The sequence below is a fragment of the Netta rufina genome (genome assembly GCF_964035555.1).
Source record: "Netta rufina genome assembly, chromosome: 16".
NCBI lineage: Eukaryota > Metazoa > Chordata > Aves > Anseriformes > Anatidae > Netta > Netta rufina.
Window position 1 is genome coordinate 8,274,980 of NC_140140.1, and position 22,332 is coordinate 8,297,311.

At 42.6% G+C, this 22,332-nt stretch overlaps 1 protein-coding gene across 1 annotated transcript in view; it reads right to left on the reverse strand.

The window, feature by feature from the left end:
- LOC311215281 (uncharacterized protein) overlaps positions 1-22,332 on the reverse strand; it is a 155,568-nt gene that overhangs the window by 614 nt on the left and 132,622 nt on the right. Inside the window, exons 4-6 of the mRNA XM_084296377.1 lie at positions 11,697-11,910; positions 7,077-7,250; positions 4,492-4,572 (exon numbers count right to left, since the gene is read on the reverse strand). Of these exons, the coding sequence (XP_084152503.1) occupies positions 4,492-4,572; positions 7,077-7,250; positions 11,697-11,803 (362 nt within the window). The 5' untranslated portion in view covers positions 11,804-11,910. The remainder of the gene's footprint in view (positions 1-4,491; positions 4,573-7,076; positions 7,251-11,696; positions 11,911-22,332) is intronic.

Consider the following 22,332-nt stretch of genomic DNA (forward strand, 5'->3'; position numbering starts at 1 on the left):
AAGCAGCAAGGCATAAATACCGAGCTTTAGCGAAAGTATGAGAATGGAAGGACACAGTTTCTGGTCCTGGTCCTCTCACCAGTTTATCATATATCTTTAGATCGTTAGCCCCTAAATGTACTAGGAACTGTGTGCACATATGTGCATCTCTAACGTGCAGTTGCCATAGCTGGAGGTATATTTGCCTATTATATATTTAGATCCTGATCTTACATATGTGCTTCATTTTATACATGTGGCTGCAGTGATTTCAGTGGAACTGTTATTACTCCCATGAGTAATGATAAATGCACAGATCGGTATTTACATGGATGCATTTACATGGATCTGTATATACATGGATCTGAGATCACTGTGTCTCTGGGAAGATTTTTGTGCCATCCTCTGTTTTGCACCACATGCCCTAGGAAATTTTCTACAGAGCTACCCAGGCACATGGTCTGATCTGGCTGTCCCCTCCCATACAAAAGGTGATGATGGTGGCTTCAGCATTTTTGTACTCCTCAGGACAGAAGGAAAATCTGACTAGTGGGACACTGCCTGTGCTCTAACAGCTACCAGTGGGTCCCAGTGTAACAAAGCACTTGAGCAGAAGCAAAACAAAGCTGAACACCAGCTTGCAAGTTCTGGATGTGCTAAGTGCTCTGCTGAAACACACCATTCCAGTCCCAGGCATGGATAGCTACCTGGCCTCTGGATCACTGCTGTGATGCAGCTGTGCCGCTGGCACAGAAAATATGGCAGAAACTCTGGGTGTTCAAAAGATGCTGCATGAGATGCACCCAGATGGGCCAAAATGAATCCTGGTTTCCTCCTCCTGTGCTGAAGGAGCCCATTCAGTGTGTCTGCTGGCCGGGGCTGGCAAGCCACTGCTCCAACGCATGGTGTTAGTACCTGGCTGGTGATCAAAGCACTCTTAGGCAACAACCCACTCCACATCAGCAGGAGCCGCTGCCAAGAACCAGGGACTTCTACGGGCTGGAAGGCAACTGATAAAGCAGACGCTGAGAAAAGCAATGATTCCTGCATTGGGCAATCTGAGTGCCACTAATGGCTACTGGAAAATGTTATTTTTATTTTAGTTCTGCAATTGCATAAGACGGGTCTGCTGAAGGCTCAGAGCGACACGGTGGTTGCACTGGGCTTTGCTGTTTGTTTTTTCTTTTCATAGCATTTTATTTAGATGAACAGATACTCCCACTTTACAGGGGAAAACCACTACTCCTTGGTACTTCTCTTCCTCTTTCTGTACCAAATATGGGTCAGCTGTGCCTTTCTCCAGAATTAGCTCCTGTGGATTTTGGCTTGCGGAGGATGAGGCACCTGGAATGGGTGAGCATGATGCAAACAAACCTGTTGCAATACAATCCTGTGCCTGGTTGCAGGGGATACAGTTCACAAGTGAGGCTGGCAGATTAGAAAGGGTTTGGCAAAAAGGACTAAAAGGCAGATCTCCATGGGGCAAAGAGGCTTTAAAAGAAGGAAGTGAGACCAACCAGCGCCTGGTTCTGGGAAGGCTATTGCAGGCTGTGGCAGTGATGGGAACTGTTTCCAACAGACACACTAGGGGCACTGAACTATTTTCTCACTGACCTCACGGTAACATGAAGTGAAAATTCTCCTCTGCTGGGTTTTGCCAAGTTTTTGAAGGCAAAGACTTATCCAATGGCTCCTGCTTTTGCATTAATTCACTAGCAGGTGCTCTTCTGCACGAGCCCTGCCAGAGCTTTATTACCAGAGGTACACTAACTATTAAACAGCCATAAGCTTACCCTGGTATTTACTGTAGGACTGTGCCTTTTTATTGCGCGCAGGGAGGGAACTCCCTTCTCAGCCCTCCAGGTGGTCCCTTCAGGGCAGGGTTGAGGCACTTTGGTGAGAAGGGGTGGGGTTGGGTGGGAGAGGCTTTCTTTGCTGCCCTACCTGTTCTGGGCATAAATTGAAATGATCAGTCTCTAAATCCTGCCAATTAGGCGTGCTTTACTGGCATTAGAGTCAGTTTACTGTGACAGGTAAAACTACAAGGTTTCTCTTAAAAAAAAAAAAAAAAAGAGAGAGAAAAAAAAAAGGCAAAATCCTGCTTTAACCAGGGGTAGCAGAGGGCAGCAGCAGGTTGGTACCCAGCCATCCCGAGACAGGCAGGAGCAGGGCAGCATTCTCCAGCACAGGGCAGCTCAGGGACAAACACCCCGTAACGTGTCTGTGTCCCCTCCTCCAGCAGCGACTGCATCTCAGGGAGCCCACGGAGCAGGGGGACGCAGCTGGCAGCCCTCGGCAGCACCCCTCCTCTGCAATAGCTCCTCTTAGGCATTCAGTGCAGGATTAGAGGTGGGAAAAAAAATACTGGCAATCCTTTCCTATGCTCCACCTGCCAACAAAGCTCCACCTACATGGGAGAGCAAAACGAGGTGCCTTTTACGAGACTGTGAAACTGCTAATCAAGGTAGTAGCTGCGCTCTCAGGGTAGTGCCTTCCTAATCTCCTGATCAACAGATTCCTATAAGGAAGATGGCAATATAGACCTCTTGGGCTTATTAATTCCTGGTTTCTGCACACTGAGGCAAACACTGTTCTGTTCTTTGCAGGCTGCTCCCATTTGGAGGGTTATTTTGCTTACTCCAATGTCCAGAAATTATAGGGTTGGTTTTCTTCCTCAAGGAAAAGTTATCTTCGCAGGAAGTGCTCCTGCCTGTGGATCTGTGGCAGAAGCTGGCTTCATCCTCATGTGTAGTCAGAGAAGAGGAGGGTGAGGACCACCTCCCAGCAGCCCCATATTCCTTCCTTATTCTCACCATTTAGCACTTAGGCTCTGCTGGTGTAAAACAAGGATTTCAGACACCAGCGTTTCAGGCCGTTGCATCCCTTGCTTCAAAACAGGCTTTATGCTGAGAAGGGTTTCTCATTGGCACTTGGGTAGGAAGTGGACAAATGGCAAAATTAATTATCCACGTCAAATACATTTAATACTGCATAAAACTCGCCTGGGAGGAATGCTGCCTTTTACTCTCATGTCCTGGTAACTCTGACTGACTCTGCCTCCTGCATCCACAGCTCGTCAACATCCACAGTTGTTTGTAACCAAATCACTTATGCACAAATTTAGGACAGAAAAGCCCATTGCTATCAGCATTATAAATGCAGTGTGAGGTTCTTCCCTCTGAGAGTTGACGCAATGTCTTGAGGGGAGGAAAGGGGTAAAAGTGAGCTCCAAATAAGCACTTCACAGAACTTACACTCTGAGCTAATTTGAGTCCTCGTCCAGCCTCCCCGCAGGGACTGAGCATTAGCTTGGGATCTCCGGAGGGTTTTGGTCTCACTACACAGCCAAGCAAGCTGGGGGACCCTGGTGTGGTACAGGGGCACGCTGCACTGGTCCTGTGCTTCATGTTATACCCAGGTAGCTGCTTTTCAGCCTCCGCTGCTCTGCCCCATATAACTAGGCAGGAATGATGGCCTACTGAGTCTGGAAAAAAGAAAGTATAGTCCTGTCTCTGGCATTGTTTCAAACTTGCTTTTTTGGACAAGCTACCTCACCCTTCAATGCTTCACTTCTTTATTCCGCAGAAAGAAAGACACTTCCTGGATGTGAGAGAATAGAGGTGGGTGTTTCAGGTGTTATTTGTTTAAAGAAGTGTGAAATACGAGATAAGAGACATCAATAACGCCACGTATCAATTACTTAGTCTGTATTAAATGCTAAAAATGAAAATGAGTTCACCAGGGAAAGCCTTCAGTTATTTTTGTAGTGTACACTCTTTAGGACAGTCTTCTGGTGAAAATGACTGGAAGCACAATTGTCCCTCACTCCAAACACTCTCCAGGCAGCAGCATGACCACACCGAATTTGGCTCATTATGTATGTAAAATAGGCAGATGCTATTAGAAAGTAATTTTTCTGACTCGTAGAGTACAGAAGCCTATCCCTCATGATGAAATCCTCTGCAGGGGCCATATTTTCATCATGCCTCATGCTTTTTAAGGTATTTGAAATGATCCTAAAGTTGGGTACTATCTTCCTTTTCCTCTCCTGGAACCCGAGCTCTGTGTTCACAGAATTTCTCTGACTCCTCAGCATTTTCCTTTCAAACTCCCTTCCCCTTGACAGTATGTAATTCCTGATATTGGTGGGTATGGCTGCAGTTTTACTAAGTATGTAATAACATGCTACTCAGGGACAACATGTCATGATAATAAATTGTCGATGTAATTAGGTCTGACTCATCAATCAACATGGAAAAGGACAGAATGGACTTCATAAAAGCACCTTTAAGAGACTGATGGAAATGTTTAAAGAATGAAGAAATTACCAGTGTTTTGTATTGTTAAGTATTTTGCAGAGCAGAAAATTAATCAGCACTGAGGAGAACACACTCCTTTGGAATGCCCATGTGTGGCCCATTCCATCCCGTTTTGCCCTCTGAGTCATCCCTTCAGAGCTTCCTTTCCGTGCAAACAGGAGCAGTCACAGTGGGATCAAGTTTAGTGACTTACCCGTGTGAGCAAGCAGCTGTGCAGGGAAGACAGGCCCATCTTGAGCCGGGTCCAACAGCAAAAGCTGATGAAATAACTTTTCTGTGCAAAAAAAAATCACCTTGTTGCATATTATTATTTTTACATTATTTACTTTTCGCTTTAGGAATGTTCTTATTTTAGATGAAATGCTAAAAATGTGTCTCCAGCAAGCTTTATAAATCCAAATTCCATGTATATCCCAGACTGATGACCTGAGAAATCTGGCATTTATACCTGGGGCCTTCCTGCGTGAAGCGAACATGCATTTCCAAGATGTATGTGAAACAGAAATAACAAAATAGTGCTTGGCGTGCTCAAAGCCTAAAACTGCACAAGCAAGTTACCAAGGCCAAACCCAGCTCTGTCCAAGTCTAGGCGAAAGGTCACCCACGAATTAGGAAGCAAACTATTGAGTTAACAGCGTTGCAGCAACAGAATAAACTCTCACCGATTGACTAAGACAGTGGGATATCACCCCTAGCTATTGGCAACCGTCTTCTCATAATTAACCTTTATTAAGGTGGTCATCTCCAAACTAAACAAATGCAAAGTTTGGTTACTAATATAAAAGACATCAATTAGATTTATATAAGGGTATTGCAAAATATTAAATAATAAAAACTGCTACCAAACAACAGCAGGAAAATTCATAACCCCACAGCACGTTTGCTTCTCAAATAGACTAGGCCTGACTATTTTCAGGAAATTACCTTTTGAGTGGTGACAATACTTGCCCTGTGCACTTGATGTGGGAGATAGGGGGTACTGCTGGCACACTGTCTACCTAAACCTGACAGCAAGACTAAGGTTGGCACTTAAATGCATGAATCACCAACTACTGAAATTTAAAAGCTTGCATATGCAAATCACTAATTAAACACATTAGCATAGTCAGTTACCCAAACTGTAATCTTAAATCGTATCTCTGAGTTAGGCATGCAATCACACACCCATTCTGCAGATTTGCATTCGTGAGCATGGTTTCCTGAGAGCTAGGTCCAGAAACCAGTCTAATAACCAATTTCTACCTCCTGTAGTTCCAGGAAGGAAAAAGAAGAGTAAAAGCATGCTGAGTGGCTTCTTCTCCTAAAAAGTAATGGGGAATTGTACATAATCAGGAACTGATGTGGACAGACTACGAGGGCTAGATGGCGAGTTGTGTGTGCGCGTATTTAATCTAATGCCCATCTTTGTGACTCCTTCAACCCGGGCAGCGTGGCATTTCCCTCTATTAGCAAATACTCAAACACAGGAAAAGCCTATCTGCCAGATTTTGACTTTATTTACATTGAATTACCTGAGATTAGAATCTGAAACTAGAAACTTTCTTTATACAGTTACAAATAGCTATATTATGCAGTTTTAAGGGGTTAAGAAAAGGAGGAAATCATAACCACAGAAGTCATAAAGGCAACTTATCCCAAGCCAAATAGTTTTGTTTCTAACGCAGGGCTTTAATTATAACATGTCATATAATGATGACATAGTGCTATAATAGGCAAATATAATGCATTAATCTGATATTATATTTTGGCTTTAACAATAGGTGCAGCGAACCAGCCTTAGTGGATAACTCATTCAGAACCTATCTGCACACTCCACCTAGATACTTATCTGCCTCTTTAATTAAGTGGAGGAAAACTTCTTGAGGCCATACCCATAAAGCCAGTCTCTGATGATAGCAGAGTTACTGGAAGCCTTTGGTAATCGCTTACACCCACGTATTGTGGTTAGCTTCCAACTTTGGCTCTTTCCTTCTTGCTTTGGAACCACCTATTTATCCCCTAGTGTAAATCCCCATGTTTTTGTACCAAAAGCGGTACAAAGGACCCCCAGAGGGGTTTTTTTGAGTGTATCAGCATACTGCTATTGGCCTCCTCAGGACTGAACCGGCTTCCTAGTTGCAGCGGTGAAATAAAGAGCTTTGGCCATTTTTTCACTTACCAGTGTATTTCTTGAAACGGTAGCAACAAACTGCATCAGTGAACACACACAGTAGAGCCAGTGTCACCCTTACAAAATGCAAGTGCCCCAGACTGTCCTCAGTGTGCGCCCATGGCAATCAGAGAGCCTACAGCAGGAGACTTCAGTGAAAGCAAGACTGGGTCTCATGGGACAAAATTATCTCTCCTGAGTCCATGGGTCCTGTGTAACTCTGTGGACATTAAAAAACACCTTTTTTCCTTCTCCAAGTTCAAGCTGTATGTAGGATCCACATGCTAAGCTAAAAATAAAACCTTAGCTAATATATTAGTTTGGAGAAGGTGGTTCTCTGAGATGCAGTGCTTGCTCTCTACTAGGAATTTTTGAGAGACGTATCCTGCTCTGAGGCAGTAATATACAGAAATCATGAAGACCAAGCAGGTAAACAGCATCTGAAGAAAGCACAGGGACAGCAATCTGGAGGCCGTGTGAGATAATTTTCTGATGTAACAGCAGTGTAACAACAAGTACTATAGTCCTCATATCAAAATAAAGACAGCTGACATGAGGTTCTTACATTTCAGTACTAGCTAAGCAAGCCACACAGGATGAGCACAACTAAAATGGCTCCAACTGCTTACCGCCTCTTTTCCTTTTTCTCTCCTTCTGCTGCGCACTTCCTTGCTCTCCTCCGATCCTTGCCAGTATGAAAGGCTCTGCTAATGACCTCTGAGCAGATCATGTTGAGAATGTCACTACAGAGCTTCTTAATCTTATGGTGGCGCCTAGATAATATGGTGATGGGTACTGAAATGCTGAAAAACAGACAGACAGATAGCTAGATAAGATTAGATATATAAGTAATTTAGTCAGTCATCATACAGAGCAGCTGACATAAGTTCATTTGTAAAGCCAACTGCTAAAATTGCTTTAGAAGTCCGTACATTTTAATTCTGTTGAAAGACAGACCTTTGATCTGAATTGTTTTGGTGGCATGTACATTATTTGAATGGAACCTCACCTGACCAGGTAATACCAGACCGGTCATTCCTGGCATACTATTGTCATAGGACAACAGTGTACATGCAAATCCATACCTACCGATAGCTCAGGGGCAGACAGATAACCGAGCATCATGGAACAGATACAGACTGAAAGCATGATCACCACCTTGTGCTGATATGCAGAATGAATCATGGCTAATAAAAGGCTCAAACAGCCATATATATGACTAAAGGTAACCCCAACACACTTTTAAATTAAGCATGTCCAGAAAATAAAAGGAGAGAAATTAATAGATAAGTCTTATTGCTTCTCTTTCTCATCAATATTTATTAATTTGTACTGGGGGAGATGGAGAAGAGAGAGAAATAAAACAGAGCTGCCAGACAGATTCACTGTTGTTTACAGGCAGTTTTATATCCCAGCTCTCAGGTACTACCAAAACACTCGGAAGTTTGTGCTGCATTCTTTGCAGGAAGAGTTATTTGCATTCACGTGTTTTTATTTTTATATTTAATTCAACATTAAAAAGCTCAAAGATACTTCCTAGGGCAGTTTATTTTTGAAGTGGATTATTTGTTTTAGCTCCACATCTGAAGCCACACTAGTATTCCCGAGTACGGAAGGGGTAAGACGGTTAATATAAAAGTGCAGAGTTCATTAGTCCATGTGTTCCTCTGAGTGGCATTTAGCCCAGCGCAGACACTTTGCACTGCTAAGTCCCACTAAAGCACAAACTGCTAAGTGCACGGATGAACCACAGATAAATGGTTGCATGTCTTAATTAGTGATGGATGAAGCTCTCAGAAGATTCTGTGGTTTAATTAGAATAAGCATTCAAAAAGTTCAAATGCTAATCCGAGCCTCTTTAGTTTATAATGATGGAAGTCACTCTCTAGAGCAGCTTACTCATTCCATTTTTAATATATCCTGACTGCAGTTGGGTTTGAACCGCTGCACAAACAGCAGCTGTCACGAAAAGTAGATCCCCTCCAACAATCCCACTTGAAATCAGTAATTGCAGATGTGCAGAAAAATCAAACGACTGAATAGCAGTCTCCAGACAGCGCTTGCCACAGTCCTATGTCCTTCTGTGACACTTCACTTTTGCATGTTCTTGGCTCTAAGGCTTGGATTAATCGTGCTTAACTGTTAGAATCCCTGTTTCCTTAATGTCTCAGAAACTCAATCTCTTTTTAAAGCTATATGGCTCTTGACAGTGACTGCAGTGAAGGAGCTAGACTCCTAATTTGAGCATCTCATTTATTTGCCTGAACTTTGGAAGGATCAAGGTCCAGCTCTGTTGTGAAATGCCTGATGTTACGGTATCTCCTGACCGGTACCCTGCCCCATGGCTAGTCCATTATGGGTCATTTCAAGTCAGCTCTGCTGCACGCTGGTGCTTTATAGTGGACTGAAATGCAGGAGACTTGATTTTCTAGAAGGTTGATTTTCTAAATAGAAGTGTTCTCATACAATATCCTAGAGCCCGATTCCCCACCGCCTTACAGCTGTGTCCAAGCCCATGGGACTCAGAACAAGTCCACAGGGTGTGTAAAACCCTGTCTAGCACACCTGGAAGTGCCAGGCTCCCAGTCTGCATAATTTAAAAGCAATGGAAGATTGGGCCAGCAGTTACAATTGTACTTATATAATGTCTGCATAAGCAAATATTGGACTTGTTACGCATATGCAAAGAGTTGCCCAGCCAGCACATAAATGGAGAAGGTATGTATTTCCTTTGCACACTACATGCCAAATGTGTGCAAATCAAACACAAAAGTATCCCACCCATTGAGGCAAATACTTAAAAATAGGTATCTAAAAGTATTACACAGTAAAGCACTAAAGAACATGGTTTAATTTTCAAAATTGCTGAGCAACAAGCAATTCTTGTTTTTTGAGAATCAGACCCCTTACACACTTCCGTTTGGTTTTAGAACGTGATTTTATATACCTATTTTTTTGAGAAATACTGGCCAAATTGCTAGCTGTCAGCTGGAGTCTTTATCGGGAAATCTGTAACTGAACATTCCAGGCCAAGATGCATAGAAAACAAAAAACTGTGTAGAAACTTACACAGTATGCTGTTGGTTATACTGGAAACAGTAAAAAGAATTAAAAAAAAAAAAAAAAAAAAGTGCTATTAGAAAGCTCAGTTCAGGAAAAGGGAAAGAAATGTACTTTTGTGTTTGTACTGATAACAGTAGTCCTTCTTACAACATTCTGCACTTTTAAAACTTTGAATGAATAACTGTAGCTAATGAATAATTGTACCTTTAAATAAAATCTTAATTGCAAAACAAAAGAATAATAAAGAAAAGTGAATACTTTTTTTTTTTCTTTTCAAAGCTTAGAAAAGTTTAGGTCGGAGTTTTGGGTGAAGGTTTGGTTGCTGCTTTTTCCCCTTTTATCTGAAACAGCTTACTCAGACCTAATCTTCATCATCTAAACCACATGATTAACACACAAAATAACTTTGGAGCAAGCCAGGTCCAAGCAGGAAGCTGCAAGTACTATCATGTCTTCGTGATATTAGCCAGCAAAATAACTGTGGTTTCTTCAGGGTTTTTTTTGTTATTATTATTATTTTTAATTCTCTACATTTATGTTTTCCTTGAAAGGGGCATGTGTGTGTGTGTGTGTGTGTGTGTGTGTTTTCCTTTCTTCTTTGTGGTGGAAACTTTCAGATTTCCAATCTCATTCCCAAAGGGAATGTTTATTCTCCTAGACAATGCCCACAAGACCGGGGCAGGCCTGGACCCTTACACAAAATAGCTAAGAACGTCTCTGACTTTGCTTGTGTTTGTCAGTCAAAAGCACTGTTCAGCCAGATATCACCACTCCCCTCTGGTCAAATTTAAAAGAAAGTAGTTATGACTGTACCATACAAGGGGACTGGCCCTGCTGGTGTGTATGAGGCTTGTTCAGAACATTCCATTTGATTTGGCTGGCCTGAGAAAATGGAGGCTCCTTTACTTCTTTCAGGATCCCAACAGGTTTTAGGTGGGAACTATGTACTAAGCTGCTCAGATCACAGCAGTTCTGGGCATGTCTAGACATAAAATTGCTGGTACTGGAAGAAATGTTATCCTGAGCAGGGAGGAACCTACCGAGTTGTAGGTGCTTAAGTCTTCTTTTGCATCTGGCCCTAACTTGCAAGAGAGGAAGAGCCAAATGCTCAAAGGCAGCTTCCATTTTACAGCTTTAAATTATGCAAAAAAATACAGTCTTGATAATTTTGCACCTGCATTTGTATTGGAGGTGAGGGAGAGCCTGACCAGGCAGGGACAGGCTCTAATTCTCTGCCCTTTCTCTGCGCTGTGAATTCAGACAGGCCTTATCCCAGCAGAAATCACAGTCCCCATGTGTGTCGTGTCATACACTCCTATGCTAAGCTCCGCGGTTGGTACGCTGGATGCTTGTTGGGCAACGGCATGGAGAAGGCTGGTTTCCTTGGAACATTTTCTGTTCATTGTAATGTCCCTTCCCAGCATTTCACAAACCACCACAAAAACAACGACAAAATAGGGGAGGAAAACCTTCTTAAAATGAATTGTGTGTCTCTTCCCTCGCTATCCCAACAGCCTTGGCAGGCTCATAGGAGCCAGGCAGAGCTGGTCTCTACTGGATGTTGCTCTTTGCACAATTTTATGATAATCTGGGGGAGTTTGTGTGATCAAATGGTGAAAGCACAAGGAGGGAAGTGAGGACTCTGAGACTGCTTTCCTGGTTCCGCCACCAAGATCCCGTTTCTCTTGGGATGGCATACATAAACTCTCCTGGTTGTTCCATTGGCATGAACCTGGCTTTATGTATGTGCTATTTCTGCTATTTCTAGGACTATCTGAGGTTCAAATCAAAACAATGGCAAAATGTTCCAATTTATCTGCAAAACGAATTACAAACCTAACTATGACCTCTCTGTTCTGATTCAGAGCCTATTAAAGACAGTGCAAAGACATCTACTGACTCCAGTGTACTTTGGATTACTGTGTAGGCTCTTGATCAGATGGAAAAGAGACAGAAGGACACCAGAACTCAAGGAAGGGATGGGAGAATTATGATATATATTACTGGGAAGTAAAAATACCCTCAAGGGATGCTGGAAGCAAGACTTCTGCCAAGGTTTGGCTAGAATACACAAGTTTAGAGACCCAGCTATTGCAGCTTCTTGGCTCATCCTAGAAAGAAAACAGCTTCCTGTCTTAACCTCTTAATGTGAGCTCAATATTTGTAATTTACAGTGCATTTCATACCTGAAAGAACAACTCCGTTCTGTTCTCATGGCAAAATTCCTAATGATTCCACTGTGAGCATAGCATAGCTCACATCTTCTTATTTGCTGCTGTTGGATCTTTTTCATGTCCTTCCACCCTGCAATGGCTGCAGGTATTCTCTGCTCTTACACTCATTTTTAGTCTCCGTTTCTTTGACATAGGTAACAGTTGTAAACTCCAAAGATCACTGTTTCTGTAGCAACAAAGAGAGAAAAAGAGGAAATTAATTCAGTCTTCTGCATTCATTCAAAACATCTGCTTATAATGACGAGGTGTTTTCTCCTTGCTTTTCATCATATGCCCCACAAGTTCAGCTGTTCTCAGACGGGACTACTGGAGGAGAACAGAGCAGCTGGACAGTCCCAGTAGCCACACTTGCAGAAGTATCCTGTAGAAGTAGCATGTGATCATCCCAAAATACAAATTAAAATAGGAAGAAAAAAAAGAACTAAAAATATATTACTGTTTTTGAAAATGAAATCTCATGATTTCACCATTACTATTTCAGTACTACAGTTTCAAAGTAGCATTAGCTTTGTCATCCTTCTTTAAGAATCTGTTTATCTGAGACTGGTGCTCCAAACTGCTCTCTATGCCTTTGAAAATCCTCTTTCAAATTTACAAAGTTGTTCCAAAGAAGTGGCATGCTATACATAACACCAGGAAAGTTTCTCTAAGAACAGATTTTTCCTAGATTATTTCAAAGTCTTTTATTGAAATGAAAAGTGCAAAGATGAATAACTATGATCCACAAATGACCAGGTGAACCCAAGTCCATCTGCTCTCATGGTGCAAAATAAGGGAGGTGAACAAAATGAGCACTGATTATATAAGGAGATGCTTTGGGTTGTGATCAGAGACGGCTCTTTCTTCTAAAAACATATTAAATTTGATTCACTCGCAGCACTGACAAAAAAGATGTTTTGGTTCATACGGAAATGGTTTGATTCAAATATTTAATTTTGCTTTAAGGGTTTCCAAAAATATAATTAAGCACTAAACTAAAATGGAAACTTTGAATCCCAAAGCTAAAATGTTTTACTTTTTAGAAAATGCTAAAATTATATAATTTGATTTGTTTGGAATCTGAGGGTGATATAACTAAAACAATCAGTTGAAACTGGCTTTAGTTCGCAAAGCGTTTCAATTTTCCTGTATTTTAACATTTTGGCTAAGATTATCAGATGACAATTTATAGGAGGATGTTATTGTGAAGAAATAACATGCTGTCAGAATCAGCAGTTTAGTATTACCTAATACAGATCTACAATGGCGGTTTACTGGATAATTTTATTAATGATATTTACAGACCTCTCAGCTGAAAGGCAGAGTGGTTACAGTAAGGAGTAAGTCATGGTTAGCTTTTAGGATATTATTAGCTATGGCAATACTACACCTCAACAAATCTGTGAGTGCCACTTGACAGGAACACACCATGCACATTTGTAATGGCACAGAAAATAAGTACAATAATTAAAACAATGGTTCTTTTCCCTCAACGTTTTCTTTTGACCCGTGTCTTCCTCAAAATGAATCCAAGGCAGGTTAACTGACTGCTTATCCACATAACATTTAAGCAACATATTTAATACAGTTGCAGTTCATACTTTAAATTCAAACATAACATCGATCCAACAATTTTTGGCAAATAAAAGGTAGCAATGGAGTGTCAAGAATCCAAGGACACTCCAATCTAATTTAAATGGTGTTGCTCTCCAAAGCTGGCAGCAAGGAGTGCATCTTTTTAAAATGTTTCTAGTAGAAGCTGATGTTTATGATTGCTCTCAGCTTGGCAAGAAAAACACTCTTCTAAACATTTACATTTCGCATTCTTTGGGACTGTTGAAAAATGTTGGCTTGCAGTTCTCCACACTGCAGAGAGCTTGTGAGGAATGTTATAGTAGAACATTAATAGTCATGTACTTTTCTTTTTCTTTGATTTACTGTGTGGCAGCTTTTATTCTAGTTGTGTTCTTAATGTTGTCTCTCCCAGTTTTAGTTTCACTCCAACAATATGAGCCTAGGTTTATTTATTTAGCTAATAAAAACAAAGTCAATTCATTTATTAATAATACTTCGTACTAATGTCCCAGTCACCATTTGGAGACTTTCCCATTTGGACATATTCACTCCATACTGTTGCAAAACCCCACAGCCGAGTCAGAAAGCGTTTTCCAGGAGAAGCAGCCCGTGAAGAAGGGGCCGGCATTGTTCCGTCCGTCTGCCCAGACAATCAGGCCATGCTGTGGTTTGCCCACCACCGTGGCTGCAGTGTACAGACACCAACAAGAAAAGAAATAACATAACGCAGAACCCCTGCTCAGTTACTTTGGCTTCAAGGTATCTCCTCGAGGAACTGTTTTCTTTGTGTGGGACATTGGTGCCCAGGCCCCAGCGCAGGGCCCTGCTGAGCTCTCGCCAACAAGGCCTCGAAGCCAGCCGGCCTGGCGGCCTCTGCCTGCCTGCACACGCGTTTCCCAATCTGACCCAACCTAATAGCATGAGGAAAAAAACATTAGCATTGGCTTTATTTTTCACCGAGAGCGCAGTTTTCAAAGCAGTGTTTTGAAAGTACAATTAAATCGCTGATTAGAGGCGCGTAAAGGCACTCAACATGTTCCCCATTCCGTAAATCGCATACAGATCTGCATGAGTCTTACTGGCGCAGTTCAGTGAGTCGCTGAATTAGGACAGATGCACGGGATACGATGCAGCCCTAAATGCCGCCAACTCCCAGAAAGGTCACTCGAAGTTGATGGTACCTAGGAACTACAGGACTGATAAATACAAGAACATATCCACACGCACAAATTCATGTATGCAAATAATCTCACTGCAGTGTTGCAATCAGTGGGAGTCCTTGGGTCGGACTGCTCCTGTGGGCAAGCTCACTCATGGTCTGACCATCTGCAGAATCAGCCTCGGTGGTATGTGCTGCATGCCTGTGTACTACCAGTTTAATTCAGTTTCCTAAGGTGTTGTGGAGTCTGTCAAGGTACATGTGAGCCACAATCACAGCAGCATCAAGCCAGCTGCTTCAGGTCTGGGCCATTTTGCTGTCAGCTGAAGATGTGAGGCTTGATGACGTGGCTTGGTCTATGGAACTTGGATAAATAATAAAATGTGCAGTATGCCTTACTAGTACTACTACTACTACTACTACACTACTAGTAGTAATAGAGAAGTCAAGGCAAGGGAATTTTGCAAAATGTGAATAATTACAAACTATGTGTGTGAAAGTCTTAGTTGCTGTTCATAATTAGGCAATGAAACCGACTGAACACATAAAATGTTCTTCATCAGAGGAATTTGGGAAACTTAGTTTTACTAAAGTCTCATCAAAACGTGATGCCATGCCAGTACTATATGGAGCCCCCCTGCTGCAGCCATAACTTCCCTTGTCCACGTCGCTGCAGTAGCCTGGCTGTAGCAGCACTGAGCTCGCACGAGCTACACTGTTCTGCCTGGGCAGAAGGACACTGCTGCACAGCCAGCTGCCATTGCCTGGGAGAGCCTAGCAGTGCTCCAGATGTCTACATTACACTCGCAGCAAGATGCAACAGTGACCTCAGTGTGTGTCTGCTTTGAACTTTTTGCAGTAGCCTGGAGCATCAAAGGCCAGATTCATAATATATCTATCTGCTTAGGCTGCTGGGAATGCAAACAGAAATTTTGGAAAATGGTGCCAAGTACCTGAATATCTATTTTCTGCTCCATTTTTTTCAGGGTACCTTAAATTTACAAGACGTAAATAATTTAAGAAGCAAAGTCCAACTTTCATAAGTGACCAAGAGTTTGTTTACATGGGGAGGAGCTCCTGGTGCACTGAGACAGGAATTATTTTGCCACATACATTGTATAATCTTCTAGCTGCTGTTACAGCAGTGCTGTTCCTGGTTGCTTTGGGCACACAGCAATGCACGCCTGCTCAGGCAGAGGCTGTCTCAGCACCGTGTCAGTGCCATGGCAAAAGGCTTGGGCCTTATGGCTGCTGGCAGCGTGAGATCAGCAGCACGCTCCCTCCGGCAGCCACCGGAGCTCAAAGTTAGCTGAGGGTCTATGTTGTTCAGGAAGGTCTTTTATTTGGGAGGATAAAAGCTGGGTCTTGCTGGCTTACATCACATTTGCTTGGGAATATTTGCAAACTCATGGAAACAAAAGACAATGTCTCTTGACAATTTTTTTTAGTGTAATTCTGTGCAAGAATACGCTCATTGCAGAGTAAAAATGACCACACAAAGACTGACTCAAAACTAATTCCCTGTCAGCCTTTAGAAATTGGAAGTCCCATTTTAATGTTGAAGGCTCTTCAAAAAAAAAAAAAAAAAAAAAAAAAAAAAAAACATGTTTTTGTTTAGCTTGTTTCTAGTGTGTACAGGCACCCAAAAGCCAAGTCAGGGGAAGTTGGAGGTGCCCAATGCCAGTGGCCTCATTTCAAGACCAGCACCTCAAATCCAAATGAAGTTAACAGAAGCTTGAGGTGCTCAGTGACTCACCTGAAGGTAGATATTAAAAATTAAGCATGTTATTGTTGGAGGGTTTTGAAAATTATAGCCTAAGTGACAGTGTCAGAGCATAAAGCTGAGAAGTTCCTGTTCTCATAGATGAGTCCCCCCTGAGCAACTTGTTATCAATAACTAACCTATATGCACAATGTAGCACGTATAGGTCTCTATAGGAAACCACTAACACAGATCATAAGCTTAATAGAATCTGTGTATAACCAATGTTTGAATAACACTAATAACTCTGTACAAGGAAACCAAGGGAGCAGCTCAGGGTGGGTGGGAAGCAGTAGCCAGCAGGCTGGATAGGAGGAAAGGAGAAATAATAAGGCACCTCGCTCCCAGGAAAGGCCAGCAGGTGTATTTATAGAGGTCACACACCTTCTGGTCAATTAGGTCTAAACCCAGAGGAACCACTGGTAAAATATCCATTGCTGCTGGCTTTGGTAAAAGCCAATTAGAGATGCATTTATATTATAAAACTTAATTTCTAGGGAACAAAAGTGTGGAGAACTTCAAAGAGTTGCTCCAAGAAGGATGGAGCATGATGTATATTCAGGACTGGGGCTAATGGATCCCAGTGCCTGAGCATGTGGACATTCTTTGAGATTCTGGGGAGGAGAGCCTAAAACACTAGCCTCTGGTTGCAAAATTTCAGCTAGAATTGGAATAATTTTCATTTTACTTGATTACTTCCTCCCAGTTTAATATCTAAATGTCTAATTTCAATTGTTACTAAATAAACTCCTGTTTTACTACGAGGCTTAGCTGATGTTGGGGATAAGGTAAATGAGCAAAGCTCCGGCGTTACAATTCCATGGATATCACAGACTGTGGGTACCCCGAGAACATGAACCTCAGCGTGGTACAGGTGGGAGTACTTTCTGCCAGGCGGCAAAGAAGCAGTGAAGGAGCTGGTACTGCTGAGTGCAAGGCTAGGGAAAGCGGTCACTTCAGTAGGCACACACAGGATCCTTTCTGCGAGGCACAGAGACTCCCCATAGCTTCCCTAAGCCGTGGCGCTTTACAATGAGTAGACCAAAGTCATACCACGGTTTAGTGACAAAGCTGAAAAGAATCCAGATTGCCAGCTCCCTGTCCTAAATACCAAATGCAGGCCTGCCTTCTTCTCTAGGATAAAAGCATAAGGAAAAATATTCTAAAAGCTTTCAAGAAGCAGTGCGGATTGTGCTGTTAAAAGGAGGAAACATTATCAAAGGGTCAGAGAATTCCACAAAGTAGCACAACAGTTACTATTGCAAAACTCTGGGGGATCTCTTCTGTGGTATAGAGTTATTCAGCAACTCAGACTCACGGCAGTATTTCTTCGTCCTCCACAGTCATAAATTCTTTTGCCTGTTATGGCTAAGTTCAGTAAGCTCATCTGATTTGGCTTCAGAGAGAGCCAGACCTTGCCTAAAATTTAACATTTTTATTGTCCTTGCCGTAGAACATTTATGCTGTGTTTATCAGGTTCATTTCTTTCTTCATTAGAAGTTAATCGCAGTGCCATTAGCACTGCTTTAATGTCATGAGAATCACACTCTGTAGGGTGCATCCTATGACTGCCTCAAAAATCTCTCCCTGTGGATATTTTGTCTCTGAAATAGTCTGGTTCCAACTATTCATCTTTGCCAAGAAGAACAATGTTACCAATTATTCCTACAGTGGAAAATAAATCAGAACAATCATTTGTTTTCTTGCAGTTGGTTGTACATATCCTTCACCAGGAGAAATTCAGCTGCGAGTTAGAAAAATGTCCTTTCAGCTTCCCAGCCTCTTCAGTCTGTGCAGGATTCACAGTATGCCTATGCATCCGATGAGTTATTTTACCTGGGAGGTAGGAATTGTTCCAAGTTCATACCTGCTCAAGATGTAATTCAGTTTTATGCAGGAGACTGGCATAAAGCCTATCTGCAAAAAATCTCCAGCACAGAAGAGCTAACAGTGACCCAGTAAAAGAAATCAAGAATTTGAAGGTGGTTTTGCAGAGAGAAAAGATCTGTCATTAGTGAAAAGAAATGAGGTGAAATTACTGAAAGAGCATTTCTGATCATGCAATCAAGGAACCGTGGAACAAAACTCCAGGGCACAGTGGGATCTGGGAGTGCTACCTTAGGGAGAAGGCACCACAGATACTTCCTCAGATAAGGGCATATCAAAACTCAGTGCCTGATCTCAGAAACCCAAACATTCATATTAAAAATACAATCAGTTCATATTCATGGATTGGGACATGAGTAGCTTTAGGACTTGGCTCTCATTTATTGCTTAAGCATGCAATTCATAAGAATAATTCAGATGTGCCATCACCACAAAGTATCAGAGATCTCAGCAGATGCGTGCTGAGGTTATACAAACAGTTACCTTTCTGTGCGCACAGTTGCGAAAATCTGGTCCTCAACATTTATTATTATTTTTTGCATTTATTTTTGCTTTGCAGACTAATTGCAGAGGTGTTGTCCGAGGTGCTGAGTCCTCCTCGGGTCATTGTGGAGCCACAGCTGGAGGTGCTCCATGGCACTGAAAATAACATCCCTGGCTTAATCATCAACAAAGGCTTAGCACCAAGATTTTGCAGCTGGCATCCAATGAGCTCTGAGATAGCACTTGGAGTCCTAAGCAACCAGTAATACCTGTTTTTCTACAAAATTAATAAATGCAAGTGTTAACTGTTCTAAATTCACTTAAGAAACAATTCACCCGGAAAGATTTGTGGTTTTCATTAAAACAGAGAACATAAATAGAAGAGGAAATGGAAGGCCTGATGCTTGGCGTCCATTAAACCCCACAATTTGGCCAAGCTTTTGCAGGGCTCTCTGAGTATGCAATAAGACAGTCAGCACACTGTCCTTGTAGCCTTTCAATCATTATAAAACACATTTAGGTACTTTCTTAGTGTGCAGCACGTTAGTGATTAATGAAGCAACTGCAGCCCACCAGCTGGATCCCACACTGAACAAGGCAGAGCAGAGCAGATAAGCAGCGCTGGGCTGCAAGGTGGGCATGAAGAGCAAAGGAAGCAACTCTGTTCTCAGCTAAGGCATTGACTTTAGTGTAACAAACCATGTTTTGCACTGAGTCTTGGTATTATTGCTGTTGTCTTATCCCAAATACAATAGCTGTCTGTCCTGTACTAGGTAGATCAGACCCTAAGCAGGACTGTTGTCTGACTGCTCGCTGCTGAACAATCCATTGCTCCTTCTGAAGTCCTGGCTGTAGGAGACAAAGGTGAATTCCCCTGGAAATCTGCCCAGATCTAAATGTGAGTATGGAAAAGTGTCACTGCCTGTACTCGGGTTTGTGTTTAAACCCTCCCTCGTGTGCAGCTGCAAGATTTTTCACATTGAAACTGATGTGAGATTATTACATTAAAAGGATCTATTAAATGCCTTGGCATCATCTGGATACTGAATTATGGACTGACAAGTCTCACAGGCTGAAAAGCCTGGAAAATCATGCACTTGCCTCCAAAAAAATAAAGGAAATCCAGAAAGGACCAATAAGGGGAATGCAACTATTATGGTGTATAATATCTAGCAAAAATAACTCAGGGGGTAGATTGCATTCTGAACCTGGACCATGAGTAAGATTTCTCCAGACCTCTCTGGTGGCCGAGACGTGTCACCCTCTCCATCTCTCACCAGTCTGTTGGGAAGCAGCTCCCACTGGGAGGACACCACCTGCTGCCCACCGAGGCTGGCAGAGTCGAAGCGATGACACCGCTTTGTGCTGCTGTGGGACTGCAGGAAGCATCACCCAGCTGACCTCCATAAAAACTAATCGAGCGGCCCTGCTCAAAGCAGCGTGCGTCTTCCTGGAGCTGTGCATTGGGAAGGACTCCCTGAGTCACCCTCCTCCTTTGCATATCCCTTTGCATCTGAGCATTAACAGTCAGAAGCCATTGGAGCCAGCTAGAAAAGCCTCATGTTTGTGCTCTCCCATGCAAATATCTCTTCTCCCTATATATTAGTTACTGTGTGTGGGTTTTCTCTCTCACTCTCTCTTGCCATGTGTGTGGGAGTTGATGGCATCAGCTTTATGAAATCTCAACACATGCCAAGAACAGCTGGAGAAGTTGAAACAAGTTCTGGGTGAGGTGAGTTTCATGGGCTGGGCAGGGACTGAAATTAGCAAAGGTGCTGTGGCTGCTTGCCATCCGGGGAGCATCACATGGAGCATGTGGGCTCTGCCTGCTCCACGAGCAGATTCCCCGTGGAAAAAAGGATTTGATTTGATTTAGATAATGAAGATGGCAGAGATAGTTGAATTAGAAGAATTTGTTCACCAGGACAGACCATCTCTGCAGCTCTTCCGTGCCTGGTTCATTATGTAAATATAACAATTTCATCATGAGTCTGAGGTAATTAATATCTGTAGCCAGCATGTAGCACTCTTCATCTTCAGAATGCTTTACTAACATTAATAATTAATCACCACAGCACTCTGGGAAGGTTATCACCTCAATCAATGGGTAAACTGAGGCACAGGGTATCACAGCCTGCCAGTGGCAGTACTCTTTACTTCTTGTGTCCCAGCCTAGTGCTCTGTGTGTTACAGAACGTGGCCAGGCTGCCTGATAAGCTTTATGATAAGAAGGAACGAGCCAAAAGGGCACTCCAGAATGGATGAAAGAAAGCTCCCTGCACAGAGCAGAGCTTGTTCATTGCTGGCTGCTCCCATGAGGTCTCCGTGTCCCCAAAGCCAAGACGTTTGTCCTCCCCTCAACATCTACAAGATATTTCTGTTCATCTCTTTTCATGTTTCCTTCAGCAGCCCAACATTATTCCTGGCATAATAGATAAGGTCTGCTTAGCTATGACTCAGGTATTTACATCTTCTTTTCTAGATAATTTTAGAATATAAAGACCCAATGAAATGTCTGATGAATTTCAGTGTTATAAATCAGTCCACTGAATAACCAGCATTTGCTTTTGAAGCACTTTATAGATCCATCTCAGAAGAATTTGCAGGTTTTGCCTCAATCTCTTATAGAGGGACATTTGAATCTGCTTCAAAGTTTGGTCTTAAGCTGTTGATTTTCTTTAATCAAGTCTTGCTTAAGCTAGTAAACACAGCTTTTACCTTATCAGTTTCTGCCATTAGTTCCATCTGGACATCTGCACCAGGTCAGACGTTATTGCTTAGGTATGTTATTCCCTGACAAACCTGGGGAGAATTGTGAAAGAAGTGACCTTCCCACCCAATTCAGAAAATGGAACTTCAGTGCATCTTACTAAGGACAGAAACACGCACAGCAACCCTGAAAGAAGAGTCTGCCTGTCTTGAAGCTTCGCAAGAAGGATCTGTCAAATGTGGCAGGCTGTCATTAAAAACAATTAAACTAATCAAAAATCCCTTTTCTCTTATTTCTGCCTAGTCAGGTGAATATTAAATACTAGATTTTCCAGGGGCACTGGGAAGAAGAGGAAATCGGCATCTGTGTTTCCATTCAAACATGTATATGAAGGAGCAAGTACAGATTTGCCTTTGTCTACCTAAAGTATGCATGTAATTAGTATGACTGCACAGGTAGTCATGGGACTTCGTACATGTCATCCACCTGCATGTCAGCGGGGTGCTTGTCTTAACAGTGACAGTGCTCGTGCATGCAACCCTGGCATTTCAGCACACAAACATGCATTTTCCTGGTACACTGGGCTCGGGGGAGCTGCCGCCCTGCTCAGACCACTTCTGGGACCTGTCAGGACAACGCTGCTCGTTGAACACACAGATTTTGTACCTGTGAGTGAACTGGTTGCTTGTGATGTCTCCTAGCATCACTACCATGGGCATGATCCTCTCCTCATCACTCCCAGAGCTCCTTTGTGCTTTGCAGAAGTGGAGGAGGCAAAGAAAAACCTGAGCTCCTTTGAGGTGGGAGCTTACCCCAAGGGGGAGGAGAGGGAAGCTGACCTGCAGTGCATTTACTGATCGTATTTATTTTTAAAGGCACTTAGCCATCAGTCTCAGCCTAGTGCTCTGCTTCCTGCAGGCACGCCCTGCTTGTGGCTGTGAAGGTACTCACTAAGCACTAGTAACACCCAGCATTTATATAGGGCTTTTCATCTTCAAAGCACTTCCCGAACATCGTTTAATTAATGAATCCT